The 15,642-nt window shown below is 40.3% G+C and overlaps 1 protein-coding gene across 4 annotated transcripts in view; it reads left to right on the top strand.

The window, feature by feature from the left end:
* Nucleotides 1-15,642, top strand: part of coro2ba (coronin, actin binding protein, 2Ba) — a 54,661-nt gene that overhangs the window by 23,903 nt on the left and 15,116 nt on the right. For 3 of the 4 annotated variants that reach the window (XR_015129123.1, XR_015129122.1, XM_086292805.1), the window contains exons 2-3: nt 9,034-9,234; nt 14,429-14,545. Coding sequence is in view for 2 of the 4 variants with exons in the window: in XM_086292805.1 (XP_086148931.1) it covers nt 9,034-9,234; nt 14,429-14,545 (318 nt within the window). In the remaining 2 variants the exon portion in view is untranslated. Of the gene's footprint in view, nt 1-4,791; nt 4,957-9,033; nt 9,235-14,428; nt 14,546-15,642 lie in introns of those variants that run through there. The other variant, XM_086292820.1, reaches the window with a different exon arrangement.

The following is a 15,642-nucleotide window of genomic DNA, read 5'->3' as shown; positions in this document are numbered from 1 at the left end:
CTTCTGTGAAAACAATCAGAGTGCTTGCAGCGCTTTTTCTGGCTGCATCATATATTATAATTCAGTTTTGAGGTCATTTGGCGTGTCAGTGTGCTTATAGTATCTTGCAAGTCCATAAAGGAATGAGGGGCTAACCTCTCATTTCTTGACAGCACATATTTTCATTTGGGATTTTGATTCAACTGCTTACTTTGGATCTGTATAGATGATAAAGTTAGGTATTTACATGCATGTAAAAGTGATGAAGAAGTCCTGCACTCATCTTCGGTGACTGTCTTATCGTAGCTCTTGTTGCCATCTGCTCAACAGCAATGCTTGCTACCAGGCAAGACAGGCAACTGCTTGTGTGGGGCCCCGAGGGCTGTCAAACTTTAAAGTACAGCACTGGAAATGTGCGAAATTTGAAGTGACGTTAGACAAGAGCTGACTTCCCTAAGGGGGACCCACTATTCATTGTAAGTGGCACGCATGATTTTATTTAAACAAACCTAATAACAACAATGAAAGCCATCCAAACAAAATGAAGAGGCGTTATCCTTATGGGAGGGGAAAAAAGAAAGAAAAGACACGAAAAGGAAAAAAAAGCAAGACAGTGGCAAATAGAGCAGATAATAAGGGTTAAATATGATGCTAACTAATTGCTGCTAGTTTAGCCTTAAATGTGGGGGAGAGACACTTGAATAACATAACAATACACTAGCATCACATTATTTCATTTATTTACTTTGATGTTTAACATTAGTTAACTTAGCAGAGCTAAGCTAGAGTCTAGTGTGTCTGAGCTCTGCTGGCTGATGTGACCGATCCGTGAATCTAGAAGCGAGTAGTTACAATATTAACGCTTCATAACCACTCAGCTCACCTTGGGGCATTGTTACTAAAATACCTGTCATCTCTGCAATTTCTAGTTTTACCTGTCATTTTATAGGACTGTGTTTGACCTTGTTGCTGTCAGATTATTCATCAAATATTTGTGATGAAAGCTGGTTAGAGGGGTGCTTGTGAATTTTTGCATAGGCCTCCAACAGACACCAGAATTCTCGCTGCATTGTGTTTGATCAGATCTCTGAAGATGGCTGTTTGGCACTAGCTGCTGTTCTAAGCTGCTGTTTGTGGGAAAAGGGAAAAATGATGTCCTTTTGCATTTAGGTCATTAGATTTTAGGGCTGTGCGATATGACCAAAATCTCATATCCTGATATAGAACATCTATCATCCCGATAACGATATAAATCACAAAAAAATTAATATTTTCTGTAAATTCTGTGAATCTCGGGTAGGTGAAGTGTTTCCAGCTGGGCGCCGTGTACCTGCAGTCGAGTGTTTTAACCGATACATGAAACTACACATTTTTAGACATAGGTTGTAACGGCCACCGTTTTCTTTGTGAGTATTTATTACAGCGTGCTGCAGGGAAAAGCCTGTTCTTACGGAGCCCCCCAGGGGACATGGGAGAAAAAAAAATTACGGAGGAAAAAAAAAAAATTAGGGAGAAAAAAAAAATTAAGACGCAAAAGTATTGCGAGATCTCGCAAAAGTAAGTATGGTGTTACCGTCGCTGTTGGACAACCCATAAAAACAGGCGCTTGTCTGTCCATAGTGTGGTTATATTAAATATAAGAGAAAGAGAGAACTTTAAGAAATTAATTTAGCCACTACAGTGACCATCAAAACGATGAAAAAAATATTGCCGTAAACAGTTTATTTTGCGACACCACAAAACAAACTATAGCGTAAAATGAAACTAGACGTTTTTATATCGTCATCTGATATATATCGTTATATCGAACAGCCCTATTAAATTTACATGGTAGTATATTTATTCTTTATTCTTCAGTTAATAAAAAGATGTAGTCCACCCATCTGAACTGGACTAAATAAATTTGGGACAGTTTATTGTGATTCAGGCGTTTATATGGAGGGCTTTTATCCAGTTTTGGCTTTTAAAACAGCGATAATTAGTATTATTATTGCAATGCTAAGCTTTAAGTAAATGTAGCCATTGTTTTCAGCTTGATTTACTTGATGCCCTTCCTTATATAGAGCCTCTGCAACCAGGCTAATCCCACTTCCTTTGACTCAATGCAATGCCAGCAAAATAATCAGAATTAACTCTATGCTGGAAGAAGTATTCATAAAAACTGTTTACTGATCCCAAAATATTTCTGTTAGATCAGAATGCGGGAGAGGATGTGCGTTTGTACTCAAACGTATTATTTTACTTACGCAACTAGCTTAGCTTCAGTCGTAAACATGTAAGAAAATCTGCACGAGGCAATGTTAGGATCAGCACTGCTGCTGTAAAGAAGATTAACATCAACCAATGATGCGGACTTTCAGCTGATAGCGTGTAAAATGGAAATACTTTGCTTCAATAATCTGCAGCTTCACAGCACACAAAGGCCTTTTTATAACCTCAACTGTCCCATCAGGCATCGCCATAGCACTGTAGAAAATATTTTAGCACTTTCAGCCAAGCTGTGATACTTCCTGTGTGACTCAGAAATACAGAGCCCACTTCACGCTGAGACACATTTTGGCTGAAATAACCAATAGTAAAGCTCTCTTTTTGTGGAGTTTGCTCCTCGCAGAGATGGGAAATCATCATAAATGACTGTACAGTGTCAGTGCCAAGGGAAAGGAAGAAAAGACCAAACATGACACGGTGGCTTGACAGGGCTTCAGTGCGTCTGAGTGACAGGACATGCAATCTCCCCGTGGATTTCCCTTTTGTGTCTCCTGAATGGGAACGCAGATGGTTCTACTTCCTTATTTGGCACCAACGCTGATAAAATCCTGATTGGAATATTTGAACCCTATCATTTGATTTAGTGTTGTATGGATTCCTTTTTAGGGTTTATTAGGAGTCAAAGAGCTGCTCGTTTCACTACTGCTGAGGCCAAAATGAATATTCAAAAGAGTTTTTATGTAGCAGTTAGACAAGTAGTTTCAGATTTTGGCAGCTATTTAACTGAGAAACAAAAATCTGCTATTGCATATGAGGGGAAAAAAAACCCTCAGAAAGACAAGAGGGGTCTGGTGCTCACAAAGAGCAGCAGCATTGTCTTGAGGCAACATGTAAAAAGCTCAATAAACACACTCTTCTCTCTGGAGTGCTCTGCCTTGCAGCTATGAACACTATACTGAATGTATACTGGTACAAATAGACAACAAATGGTCAGGCATGGATGCAGGTGCAGAAACCAGCACAACATGCTCACACGAACACGCACCAAACTAAGAAGCCTCTGGATGTCTCTTTCACACTGAGCCCGAAGGGGCCCGTCCACATTTCAAATACACAGACAATCATCGAGGGAGGCAATTTTCACTACAACACCTGCTTCAGTATCGAACTGACCTTTTAGAGGGTGTATGTAGTGAAAGAGTGGAAGCTTGCACAGTTATCTCCATTTCCATTAAATCCTTAAATATTCTGTAGGTTGCAGACATTTTTTTGAGTTTACCAGTGTTGTTAAAACAAAACCCTTGAAGAAAAAATGTAATTTTAAATGTAATCATCTCTCCTGCTAGAGTCGACTTAAATGGGCCATAATCTTTCTACTTTCAGTTACTAATTAATTTAACAGGTTTTCATTTTGTATATCAACTGTTCTTCTTCTTTGCCTTCGCCGCCGCCTATCCATAATCTTTGTCCAACAACAACATTTTATCTAACTCTACCACCCAGTAATCCATTCATGGCACTTTATAATACGTTTTTTTTTAAGTTTGTTACAGGAAATTTTAAAAAGAATTATAATATAAGTACATTAAGTAACCCAGCAGAAAAACAAAGTATGTAAAAAAAAAAAAAAAAAAAAAAAAAAAAATTAAGATTAATCCACGCCATAATACAGCCCGCACCCCAAAAAGTACAGCTGCTCGTTATGTAAGGTGGGAAAGTGCTGTTTGTTTTTCTGCAAAGTTACCAGTTATGTGCTGACATGGCATATTTAGAAAGTAAATCTGGTTTGTTGCAGCCAAAAACCAAACAAAACAATATTACATTCAATCACAATCAGGTTTTTGTAGTCAGATGCCCACTTAACCATGTGACATTAACGTGTTGGCCATTTTGGACATGTGACACGGTAGGTTCAAGGAAATAAGGCAGCAGTCACACAGCCCAAGATATTGGATTTGGGAAAAATAAGTATTTCGTGACTGGATGTTGATTGGCTGCCAGAAGCTGATGAGCAAGCACTTGGTGACAGTGGGAAGGAAAAACTCCCCCCTGCACAAACAGGCTCAGGGAGGGGCGGCGATCTGCTGTGGCAGAAAAAAGGCATGCTGTGGAAGAGAGCTAGAGCTTAAATATCTAGATAAGCTGGATGTAACTGTTTAATTGAAGACTTGTTTAATTGTGGTGTCTTCTTCATTTCTTGTCTGTGAATATTTCAAGTTTTACGCAAAATTCCTGATTGAATTTTACTGTTTCTGTTAGCTACAAAGTCCACAGTTGGGAGAAACGAGATTAAAAGGAAAAAGATATAAGGGCTGAAAAACTGTAAGCGTTGCTGGGAATCCGCCAGAAAGGCCTTCTGATTCCAAACAAGCAGTGGGTGGGAAAGGAAAGAGGATGAATGGGTACTTCTCTGCTAGTCTGCCTGAGCTGGAGTTTCAACTGTAGTGGACACAGAAAGAGATGCAGAGGGCTGACTGAGTGGCAGGATGGAAGAGAAGGGTAAGAGGAAGAGGAGGGGGGTGCTGGCCCCTCAGCTATCAGTGCTCGTAGGAGGAGAAGAGGGTGGGAAGAGTGAATTTTAAAGGGGAGGGCTGAGAAAAACATGAGAGAAGGAGGTAGAGTAGACACAGGCCGCCAGCTTACATTCGAAAGGGAAGGAAGGAAGAGAGAAGGTCCTGCGGCTTGTGTAGATAGGAGGGTGGATGTTTGCAATCTCAGAAAGCAGCAGGAACACTGTGACTGGAGTGTCATTATAAGGACACTTGTAAGGTAAGGCGACATTTTCAGGTGTGGAATTAAAATATGTGATGTTAATGAAATATGAAAGTGGTGAGAGTGAAGTTTATATGATTCAAACTTGGCACAAAAACCTTCATATTGTGAAAATCTGCAAGTCTGCAAAGTCCTGAAGGATTCACAGTGCATACCGCGAGAAGAACTCATGCTCACAACCCACAAGTCTTGTGATATGATGGATACCAAATCATTTCTTGACTTGCTGTCTTTCTGTGTATGTGCATGCTCTGCTCATGATCTGCGTGTGAGCTGGTGTGCCGCAAACCCTCGTGAGATAAGAAAGACACAAACACGCTCAGACAGACATCCTCTCTGTGCCATACGCCGGGGACCGATGAATGAGCATCCTTGTAAAGAGAGCTCAAAGCGGACGACTCTCCTCTAACTGTCCCTTAGGCCAGTTTCTGCTGCTCTTCTGTTCCACATTAATTCTTTAACAAGCAGCTACTATTGAGCTTACACAGACCTAATATTGTCGGATCTTTACTTAACAATGTGAAGTTCTTGGAGACAACTGCTTTTTTGAGCTGGAATTAAAAGGATTTGAATGTTCGTGTGAATGTTAAATAAAGAATAAATGTTTTAGTTTTCATACTCCTGAATATGATAGGAGCAAAATTCATGCCTGCACTTTAGAGTTTTCTTTATATTCTGTTTCTTTAGACCGTACATGTGGTTCAGCTTGCTCTGTGATTAAAGGTGTTGTTTTAAACCTGTGGCTCGTTCCCCACGACAGCCACAGTCCTGCAGTGTCTGCCAATGACAAGCCAGCACTTTGCATGGCAGCACAGCCTCCACTGGTGTGTGAGTGAGAGAATGAATAGTGAGAAACACCTGCTTTACATTTACCATTACCATTTGGGTTTTTGGGTCTGTTTGTATTGCCGGTACAGATTCACATAGCTAATCTAGCATCAATAAACACCTCGGACGGTTTATGGTTTTAGAGAAGATTAAGCATTTTTTCTTTGTCTTATATTTGCTCGCCTCAGACAGCTAAATCACAGTAACCCACAGAAAAACTAGTAATATAAAATAAACGTATTTTCCTGCCTACGTTTGATTTATACGGGGTATAATTCATGCACTATCTTGAGTGTTGAAGTGAGGAGATGGAGGTCAGCCACACTGTAGCCTCCTGGATGCTACTTCTGCTGTCCAGTGAGAAACAGGAAAAGACAACGGTAGCAGCATGGTCAGGGCATGTTTCTATTTGCATGCATACACCCCTCCCACCAGTTCCCCTCCTTATCCGCAGAACAATGCTGAATAGAGGATTGCCTGATGTCATCCAGAATTGCAGCCACTGATCTGACAGCGGTCATAAATTCTCTTCCTCCAGTCCCCATCGCAAACTGATATAGTCTAGATTAAGTGTCACTAAAAATGTCTTTGAACAGATCTCCCTTCAGAGAATTTTTTTTAGAAGAAATTCTATAGCCACATTCATTCACCACAACTTCTGTCCCGTTGGGTCAAAGGTCATTTAACATCCTTGTCCTGTGGCTGAGTCAACTGTTAAATCCCTATGCAGAGCCAGACCATAGCAAAAATCAAGCACTCCACCAGTGCATTCTTGTGGTGAAGTGGCAAACAAAAGAAGCATCTTGAGTCAAGACCAACCACTTCTCTTTTGTTGTGAGCAGCAGCTGCAAACAATGGTTGCTATTCTGTTGTACAAGATGCATCTGAACCAAAAACAGAGTGACAAACAATAGAATATGGTGTGTTTGTCAGAAATGAATGATTTTTGTTCTTGATTGAGATTCAGTTTGGTTTTGTTTTGTTCCACGCGTTAATCACTGACTCTGTGGCAGCGTGGAGTAGCATGAAAACATTTTCACCCAGTTTTCACCCTTCAAAAGTCTCACACCCATGACCAGTTTGGATGATTTCCCACAACTGTATGTGTGACTCTTATCATATGTGCACAGATGGGACAGCCCACCCTGCAACTGTGCTTGGAAGATGGGGACTTTTAACACAATCATAATTATGCGTGCATGTTTTCTAGCTTCTAATCACCAAAATAAGACATTTTTTCCATTTTCTATTTACATTTGTCTTCTCTTTTTATATAGACTGTATATAAACAATGTCGTCATCATCCTGATTAACTAGCTTGTAAGCTGTCCTTTTTGAAGCCTCTCCATCTATCATTATGGTCAATAGTCAAAGGAGCTTGCAAAGAAAAGCGTCTGGACTTCTTTAAGTTGCTTGAAGACGTTTCACCTCTCATCCGAGAAGCTTCTTCAGTTCTAAGGTCAAATGGTGGAGAGTCCCAGATATAACCCTAGTGGGAGTATCCCCCCACAGAGGGACAAAAGGACCCCCTGATGATCCTCTAATCGCCTGAGCCAAGGTGTGAAACTGGGTGTGGGTCCCAATCAGCCAGAGTTTCGGTGTGTTCATTGTGAAACCTGGCCCCACCTTATCATGCGAATTCCTGCAGTCAGATGGCCCAGGATGTGAGTGGGCGTTAAGGCGTCTGGGAAGGGATCTCAAAACTGGATTATAGATGGCAGAGAGTTGGTGTCGTAAACCCCCGCCTCTGTTCAAAGATGGTCGCTCACAGTGGACATAGATGCTTCTTTCACTCCTCTTTCAAACCATCTGTGCTCTCTGTCCAAAATGTGAACGTTGGCATCCTCGAAAGAATGTCCTTTATCCTTAAGATGCAGATGGACTGCTGAGTCTTGTCCTGTGGAGGTGGCTCTTCTGTGTTGTGCCATGCGCTTGTGAAGTGGCTGTTTGGTCTCTCCAATGTAGAGGTCTGAGCATTCCTCGCTGCACTGTACAGCACACACCACATTGTTAAGTTTGTGTTTTGGCGTTTTGTCTTTCGGGTGAACCAGTTTCTGTCTGAGCGTGTTGCTGGGTCTGAAATACACTGGGATGTCATGCTTGGAGAAAACTCTCCTGAGTTTTTCTGATACACCGGCTACATAGGGGATGACAATGTTGTTGCGTCTGTCCTTCTTATCCTCCCTCGCTGGTGTCTGGTCTTCTTTTCTGTGCCTCTTTGCTGACTTTAAGAACGCCCATTTAGGATAGAAGCATGTTTTGAGTGCTTCCTTTACATGTGTGTGTTCCTTCTTTTTTCCTTCAGGCTTAGAGGGAACATGTTCTGCCCGGTGGTGTAGGGTCCTAATTACTCCAAGTTTGTGTTCCAAAGGGTGATGGGAGTCAAAGAGGAGGTACTGGTCCGTGTGTGTGGGCTTCCGGTAAACTTCGATGTTGAGTTTGCCGTTCTCTTCAATGTGCACGGCGCAGTCCAGGAAAGGCAAACAGTTGTCCTTTGTGTCTTCCCTGGTGAACTTGATGTTTTTATCCACAGCGTTAATGTGCGCAGTGAAGGATTCCACTTCTTGTGTCTTGATTTTGACCCAGGTGTCGTCCACATATCTGTACCAGTGGCTGGGTACTCTTCCTTTGAAAGAGCCAAGAGCCTTCCTTTCCACTTCCTCCATGTAAAGGTTGGCTACAATACGTGACGCGGGGGAGCCCATGGCACAGCCATGTTTTTGTCTGTAAAAGCCTTCGTTGTACTTGAAATATGTAGTGGTGAGGCAGAGGTCTAACAGTGTGCAGATCTGATCGGGTGTGAAGTTGGTCCTGTCCTCCAAGGAGCTGTCTTCTTGTAGTCGTTTTCTGACAGTCTCCACTGCCTCCGTGGTGGGTCAATACCATCTTTTTATTTTTTTTAGCTAGAAGTGATCATATTCTACAACAAGGGTAAATGCTAGGTTTTCAACTAATGCTAGCCAACTTCGTCAGAGAACTGCAGCCATAAACAAACACAGATGCATCCCAATTATTAATTTACAAACCAGTACTAGTATTTCACGCAACAAAACTCCAGTGTAGACATCAGACAATCGTTTAGTATAATTAGTCGCAAAACACATCATGTTATTTATCAGATTACTGCCTTCACTAGAACTAGTTTCCTGAAATGTTAGGCTTTTTCTCCCCTGTTTTATATCATTGCGTTTTATAACATCTTTGATTTTTCAGATTGTTTATCTGTGACACATCTCTCTTTTTCAGATGTCATGGCGTCCGACGTACCGAAGCTCCAAGTTTCGAAATGTCTATGGAAAAGTAGCCAACCGGGAGCACTGCTTCGACGGTATCCCCATCACCAAGAATGTCCATGACAACCACTTCTGTGCCGTCAACTCCAAGTTCCTGGCAGTCGTCACAGAGAGTGCCGGCGGAGGCTCTTTCATTGTTATACCTGTATCCCAGGTAACACTGAATTAGCTCTTTGCTCCTATATCCTTCAGAATAAGAAAAATGAGTAAATTTTACAAAGTCAAACACAAATAATAGCGCGAGTAACTCATAATTAAAGAGAAATTCTTGCAGGATAAATCTGCATTCGTATGCATTTTTTCCTCTTGCTCTGTAAAATTTCTGTTACTTTAATCTTCTTTGACTGCACAGTGAAATCGGCAAGTTGCAGAGCTCTTTCCACACAAATGAAGCACAGTTTAACTGCCACTGCAAAGCCAGAATCTAAGGCCAGCATTGTAACTGGGTTGTGCTGCCAGTAGCACAATATAAAGGCATAGTGATATTGCTTATAAACACTACAAAAGGTTTCTGTTTGCTGGAAAGTTCAAAATTCCTTTTCTTATTATGGGAAAGGGGATTGTGCCTGTTCTCAATGATATTTCATTTCACACTTAGCAAACAGACTGTGCATCACTGCTTTTTGTAGGATATACAGGATGCAACACTAGTCCTGATTTGAGTAGCAACGGTAAATAGCAGCAGTAAGAAAGTGAAAAAGTTAGCTAAGAACATGTGTTCATGTAAATTTTACTGAAAGTTGTTCCCACATATTATGTGTGTTGGTTATTTTGGGTTTGATAAAAAGTTTCTGATGATCATTTTGGGGTCTTCAGTCACATCCCAATTGTTTCCAGCTTTATATCAATTGATAGTGTGTTTGTGTGAGTTCAGTGTAACTTTTCAATAAGGAGATGTTTTAGTTTGAATATCATTCCCATTTTTAGATGGCTTTGTGGGCCTTACAGAGTGCTTTGCCTCTTTAAGAGAGACCATGCCAAGGTGCTTGCAAAGCTCTTGGCTGCCAAGCAGGGTCAAGTCTGGTTGTTATCAGGCAGTAGAAGCATTCAGTAAGCTGAACAGTTTTGCTGTCCGAAGCAGAGAGACTTCAGCTAGATTTTACGTCACATCATCGTGAGCTAACGTGTTCAGTCATGGAAAAAGACCGCCTGTGTGTGCATGTGGGCGTTTGCTGTTTAGCTTATTAGATACTTGGTGTGAGTCTCTCAGATGATGTCATGCTTTTTATGCATACTCACCCGTCACAGCACTGGCCAGAGGTAATTATGCTTTCTGAGCTGCCGGTTTTGTGAAGGTCACATCTCAGGAGCAACTCTGTTTAATAATGCACTGATAATGTTTTATACAAAATAGGTCGAAGGTTGATTTTTCTGGTGATTATTCAGTGCCTTAACACAGGTAGAGAAGGGGTGATTGTGATCAAGTTTCGCACAAATCTTGGGTCAGTGGTGTAGTTTATTTATTTGAAACATTGTTTTAATGACTGTCAAGGCTCCAACTTTGTTTCCTATTAGAATCTTCTTTTCTGGTCATAAATAAAGCATAAATGTACGTAACACCTGTCATTAAATGTATTTAAGTAGATCTATTATATGAGCCTGGTTATGTGTGAATGTAAAGTGCAGCTGAACTGGTAGACAGAGCCACAGAGTGGTATTTCTAAATAAATCAAGTCCATTGATCGTCAGGTTTGGAAAGTCCAAAGCTGATGATGGCGTTATCACAGAAAACTGAAGCAATCCCTGTTGCCAGGATGCATAACTTTATATACAGATGTATCGAGTACATAATGTGCACATACACTTAATAAGGCGTTTCATGACTTTTGTCCAGTAAAGTTCTGCAGATCTGCTGTTATATAAATAGATAAACTCAAAAATATGGGTTATATACACCATATATATACATAATATGTTTGTATACACTTTTTGTTTTAGGTACACTGTGAAATGTTACATTTAATGGAATCTTTGGTAATCAGTTTACACCAAGCACATTTTCCATAATGTTTAATTATTTGAACAAATAAACCTTTGACTGTATATAATTCAGCTGCTTTTTACTCCAAATAATTGCTTCATTTTTATGAGTGCAGAGAATCATTTTTCAAGTGATTGGTTTTGTCTGTTAATAAAAGTATTTTATTTCCAATAAATTTAATTAGGACAAGATGTTATCATTTTGTTTATCCATGCTGCTTCAGGTAGATTCATTAGAGTCTTTAAAACTGGTGAAGCTGTAGATAACAGTCAGGGGTGTCTTAGAAGTCTGTGCAGCACTGTTTATTTAGGCTTTTCAAGGAAGGATTCAGTGAAACAATAACACAAAAATAAAATGAAAAGACAGAAAGAAAAAAGGTTGCTTCCACACATGGAAAGAGAAAGTCTGACAGATTTCAGTGACTAAAAGAAAGAGCTGAATGTTTTTCAGTCCAGCCAGTCAGTCCAAGAGGAAGTCTCGTGAGTCAGAAAATTCACACACAGTGAGCATCAAAATGAAATGATTATGGCAGCAGTTTTATAGAAACTGTATTTTGTGACAGGAAAGAAATGTTTTTAATTATTAACCTGGGGGAAAATTGCAATAATCTAAATCTTTTGAATCTGAATCTCCAGTAACTATTAAAATCAAACAACCCAAAACTTGTATTTCCCCACTGTACTTTTGCTGCTGTGTGTAAAAACCCAGCCAACAGCTAGAACTTAATAGATTTCTTCCTACAATGAAAGTACTGGACTTGAGCGTTTGCTCAGGTTTCCGCTGAGTGGATAAATTCACAAGTGGCATTTATCATATTCAGCAACAGCACAGCTTCTGTGTGATGGAGGCTGCTGTTTAATGCAGGAAGGCAGACATGAAGTTTATTTTGTGTTTTCAATCTTATTTTACAGGCTTCACCTAAAATAAGGCAGCATATATAAGATGGCACGTGCTGTTGTTTGTATGAAAGGGGCCATTACATGGTTACCACAGGAAAAATAAACTTTTTATTTATTTTTTACTTCTTTACAAAAGGCACCCACGCTATTTCAAAATGAAGCTCTGGCTCCTCTGTTAGATAAACAGACCAATCTGTAGGGGTTTGGCTAATGGTGAGGTATGAGCATGGCAGACATATTATGATGACAGCTGGCGAGACAGCCATATGTTTGCCCCTCAGACAGAGTCGCTAGAAAGTGGATGGACTACTGCTGGCACCACCTGGCACACAGCCTGGCTCTGAAAATGACACACAAGGTCACAAACACCTCTTCATCACCTCAGACAAAGAGGCAATTGCAGTGGGTGTGGTGCGTTGTGAATCAACATACTATTATTCCTATTACTACTGCTTTACTCTGTATGATGCAGCGTGTGGAGGATTTTAATTGGTTGGAATTCATTTCTCTGATAAAGTCATTGAGCTAATATTTTACCAGCAGATATATGCGTAATAGTGATGCATAGATAGATAGGTGTGGTATCTATCTAAGTTAAGCGTGACTCAGCGGGTTCACTTCAGCTGGCTGAGGTGTCGTAAGGCACATGGGAGATGCGCCACAGAGTATACATAAAAATATCAGGTTTATAGAACAGTGTCACCATGGCTGAGTTCGTCCTGTTCTGTTACTGAAACATAATTCCTCGTTCTCATCGGGGGAACCATATTACATTTTGGAAACATGACTCTGTTCGATGTCAGCTGTTAGTATTGCTGCAGTGACAGAGCAGCAGTGGTAAGTTGCATTAGTAAAGATTTATTGGGAATAACAGTTCGATAAAAGTCTGCAGCAACCGCAGCGTGGTGCCGCTGGCGTATTGGAGATGCTGGTACCTGGCCAGCACATCTGCTCTTCTCAGAAAGTGCTCATATGTGCCACAACCTCGGGAAATGACTAAAGACCATCAGGCCTAACGCTTTCCTGTCCGATAAAGTCTAGCGGGTGGTTGCAGCTAACGAGGCTATTTTATGTTATATTAAATTTCATGCGTGGTAGAAAGATAAAAATTGAGGGTGAAATCCAAGCTGTGAAAAGTCTGTTTTATTCATTTTATGTCCTATTATAAATGTAATTCCTTATAATACCCCTTAGAGCCTCTGAACCCTCTCATTCCCAACGGATGTTATGTTCTGTGCAGGTAATTAGTTCCACCCAAATAAGGAGTCCCTCAGATCCTGTTTCATTAATGATGAAAGTTCCCTAATAATAATGTGTCATCAGAACTTATATTGGCACAGCTTGTCATTGTTCTTTGGGGGTTTTTTTTTTCAAGGGGAGATTTTATTACCCCAGTGCTCTACATTAATTATGAACTCCTGATGTGCCTGAGTTAGCTGTGTTTATTAAATCGAGTTGCCTTGCTTAGTCATTTCTTCTCTCATGCTGACTGATTGGATGTTCAGCTTCACGGTGGCTGTGTTCTGCCGGAGACTGATTTTGGCTCTTGTTCTTTGATTTGTTTGCAAAGCCCTCACTGTATTGGCAGTGTGTTACCTTGAAACTTACCTTTATTTCCCGGGTTGACTTCCTGCTTTGCTCTTTTTGAGCTGGTTGACTACAGCTAACCAAATTTGGTATTCACACAGACAAAGAATTCTTTAAATCTAAGCTTCACTGTGAATCTTAAAAAATTTTTTTCAATATTTTATCTCCTGTTGTAACAAAATTACATTTATTGTTTTCATTTTGGTGGGAAAGATTTGCAAGGAAATAGCTTGAAATTTCAATTTAATGCATTCTCAAAGATATTTATTATGAAAATTTTGCTAAAGCTTGGCAATGCCTCCAAAATAAGTCTTAAGGGTTCAGCAAGGACCGTGCATGCAGACGCACATGGGATTTCACAGGTGCATGACCCAGTGCTCTTAAGCAAATCTCTAAGGAAATCAGAAAAGAGGTCAGTGGATTGAGTGGACATCAAACATTCATGACATCATGACCGATATGAAGAGCTTCCTGTCATCTGCTGTTATGAGCCAGTGCCCCTCTGTGGACTCTGTAGGTTATTGCAGTAGTAATAATAATAATGTGCCTCGGTTGTCCCTGTACAATAACCGGGTTTGCTTTGCTTTGTTCAGAAGTGATAGAGACATCTCACTGATGTGAGTCTTTCATGTTCACATCAAAAGGAGCAAAGATGAGTTCTGCTCAGTAACATTCTCTAAAAATGTATGCTATTCTTTAATATTGTCTTTAATATTGTCTTTAAAATGTCTTTTGTTTCGACTAAAGTTTTGTGCAATTTGTGATGATTCTGATTCTTTCCAGTAATATTCCTTTATAGTGATGCGATTGCAAACAATACCTCTTCATTTATGCATTGACATACTGTATGCGTTTCATCTGCATGTTGTACGTGCTTTCAGTCTGGCCGCCTGGACTCTCATCACCCGAAAGTGTGCGGCCACAATGGCAACGTGCTGGATATCAAGTGGAACCCTTTCTGTGAAAACATCATAGCGTCCTGCTCCGAGGACACTTCAGTAAGTGATCCACTTTATTCTTTTTAACTCCCATTTTTATGAGTTGATGACTTTTAAGATTCTAAAAAAATTCTCTTGTATGTGCTTAAATGCTGAGGTTGACAGCCACTAGTCCAGAAGGTGAATGGGTCGTCAGTTTAATATGGTCAGAGGCAGAGGTGTGGACTCGAGTCACATGACTTGGACTCGAGTCAGACTCGAGTCATTAATTTTATGACTTTAGACTTGACTTGAAAAAATGTTCTAAGACTTGTGACTTGACTTGGACTTTTACACCAATGACTTGGGACTTGAGTTGGACTTGAACCGGTTTACTTGAAAAGACTTGATATTTTACCCCAAATATAAAATTTAACACGCATATTATATAGAGATTGAAAATGTGACGTCATTCACGGGTAGAACCGCAAAGGATTCTGGGAACTCGTGGCAAGCGGTACTAGCGCACGCAGGCTTTCAATTGAAATCAGTCACACAGCGATAAAAAGAAACACAAAAATGTCAAGAAGCTGTTGTATTATTAACTACAATAGCCGGTCGCATGACAGCCACGGGAAGCCGACGGGTAAAGAGATCGGTTGTTATCGGATTACGTCGTTGAAGAGAAATTGTTCATGTTTCCGAAGTAACAAAGACGCGACTGGATTGCAGCCATTCAAAGATCAAATATAACGTCCCAGAACACTCCAGCTCACAGGTTAGTCTGCTCCAAGCATTTACACAAAGGTCAGTCTGCTGTTGTAGTTAATGCGTCACTTTCATAACATAATTGGTGATATAGGTTACAAGCAAGTCTGGCGCTGAACAGAAATTGTCGCGCTATGCTCCTTTGTTTATTGTGCATAAATAGTGAATTGTCCTGACACAATATTGCGTTTCGCTTCTGTTATTATGGTACATTGACAAAAACATATACTTTTATTCACAGGATAAAACAGTTGTTTTGTATCACTAATTGTCCAGTGCGATTACAGCATACAATATTATTGTCACTGCTACATTTCTGTGATGCTACCAGAAATTATTTCCACTACTAATTAATTACCGTTGAGCTCAAAGGTCCTATTAATAAACGGTTAACGAATGTATATTTATGA

The sequence above is a fragment of the Aulonocara sp. 'chitande type north' Nkhata Bay genome, linkage group LG1, assembly GCF_057382095.1.
Source record: "Aulonocara sp. 'chitande type north' Nkhata Bay isolate Kocher_YH1m ecotype deep benthic linkage group LG1, A_spYH_male_GT1.1, whole genome shotgun sequence".
Classification (NCBI taxonomy): domain Eukaryota; kingdom Metazoa; phylum Chordata; class Actinopteri; order Cichliformes; family Cichlidae; genus Aulonocara; species Aulonocara sp. 'chitande type north' Nkhata Bay.
This window is presented reverse-complemented; position numbering and strand designations above follow the sequence as displayed.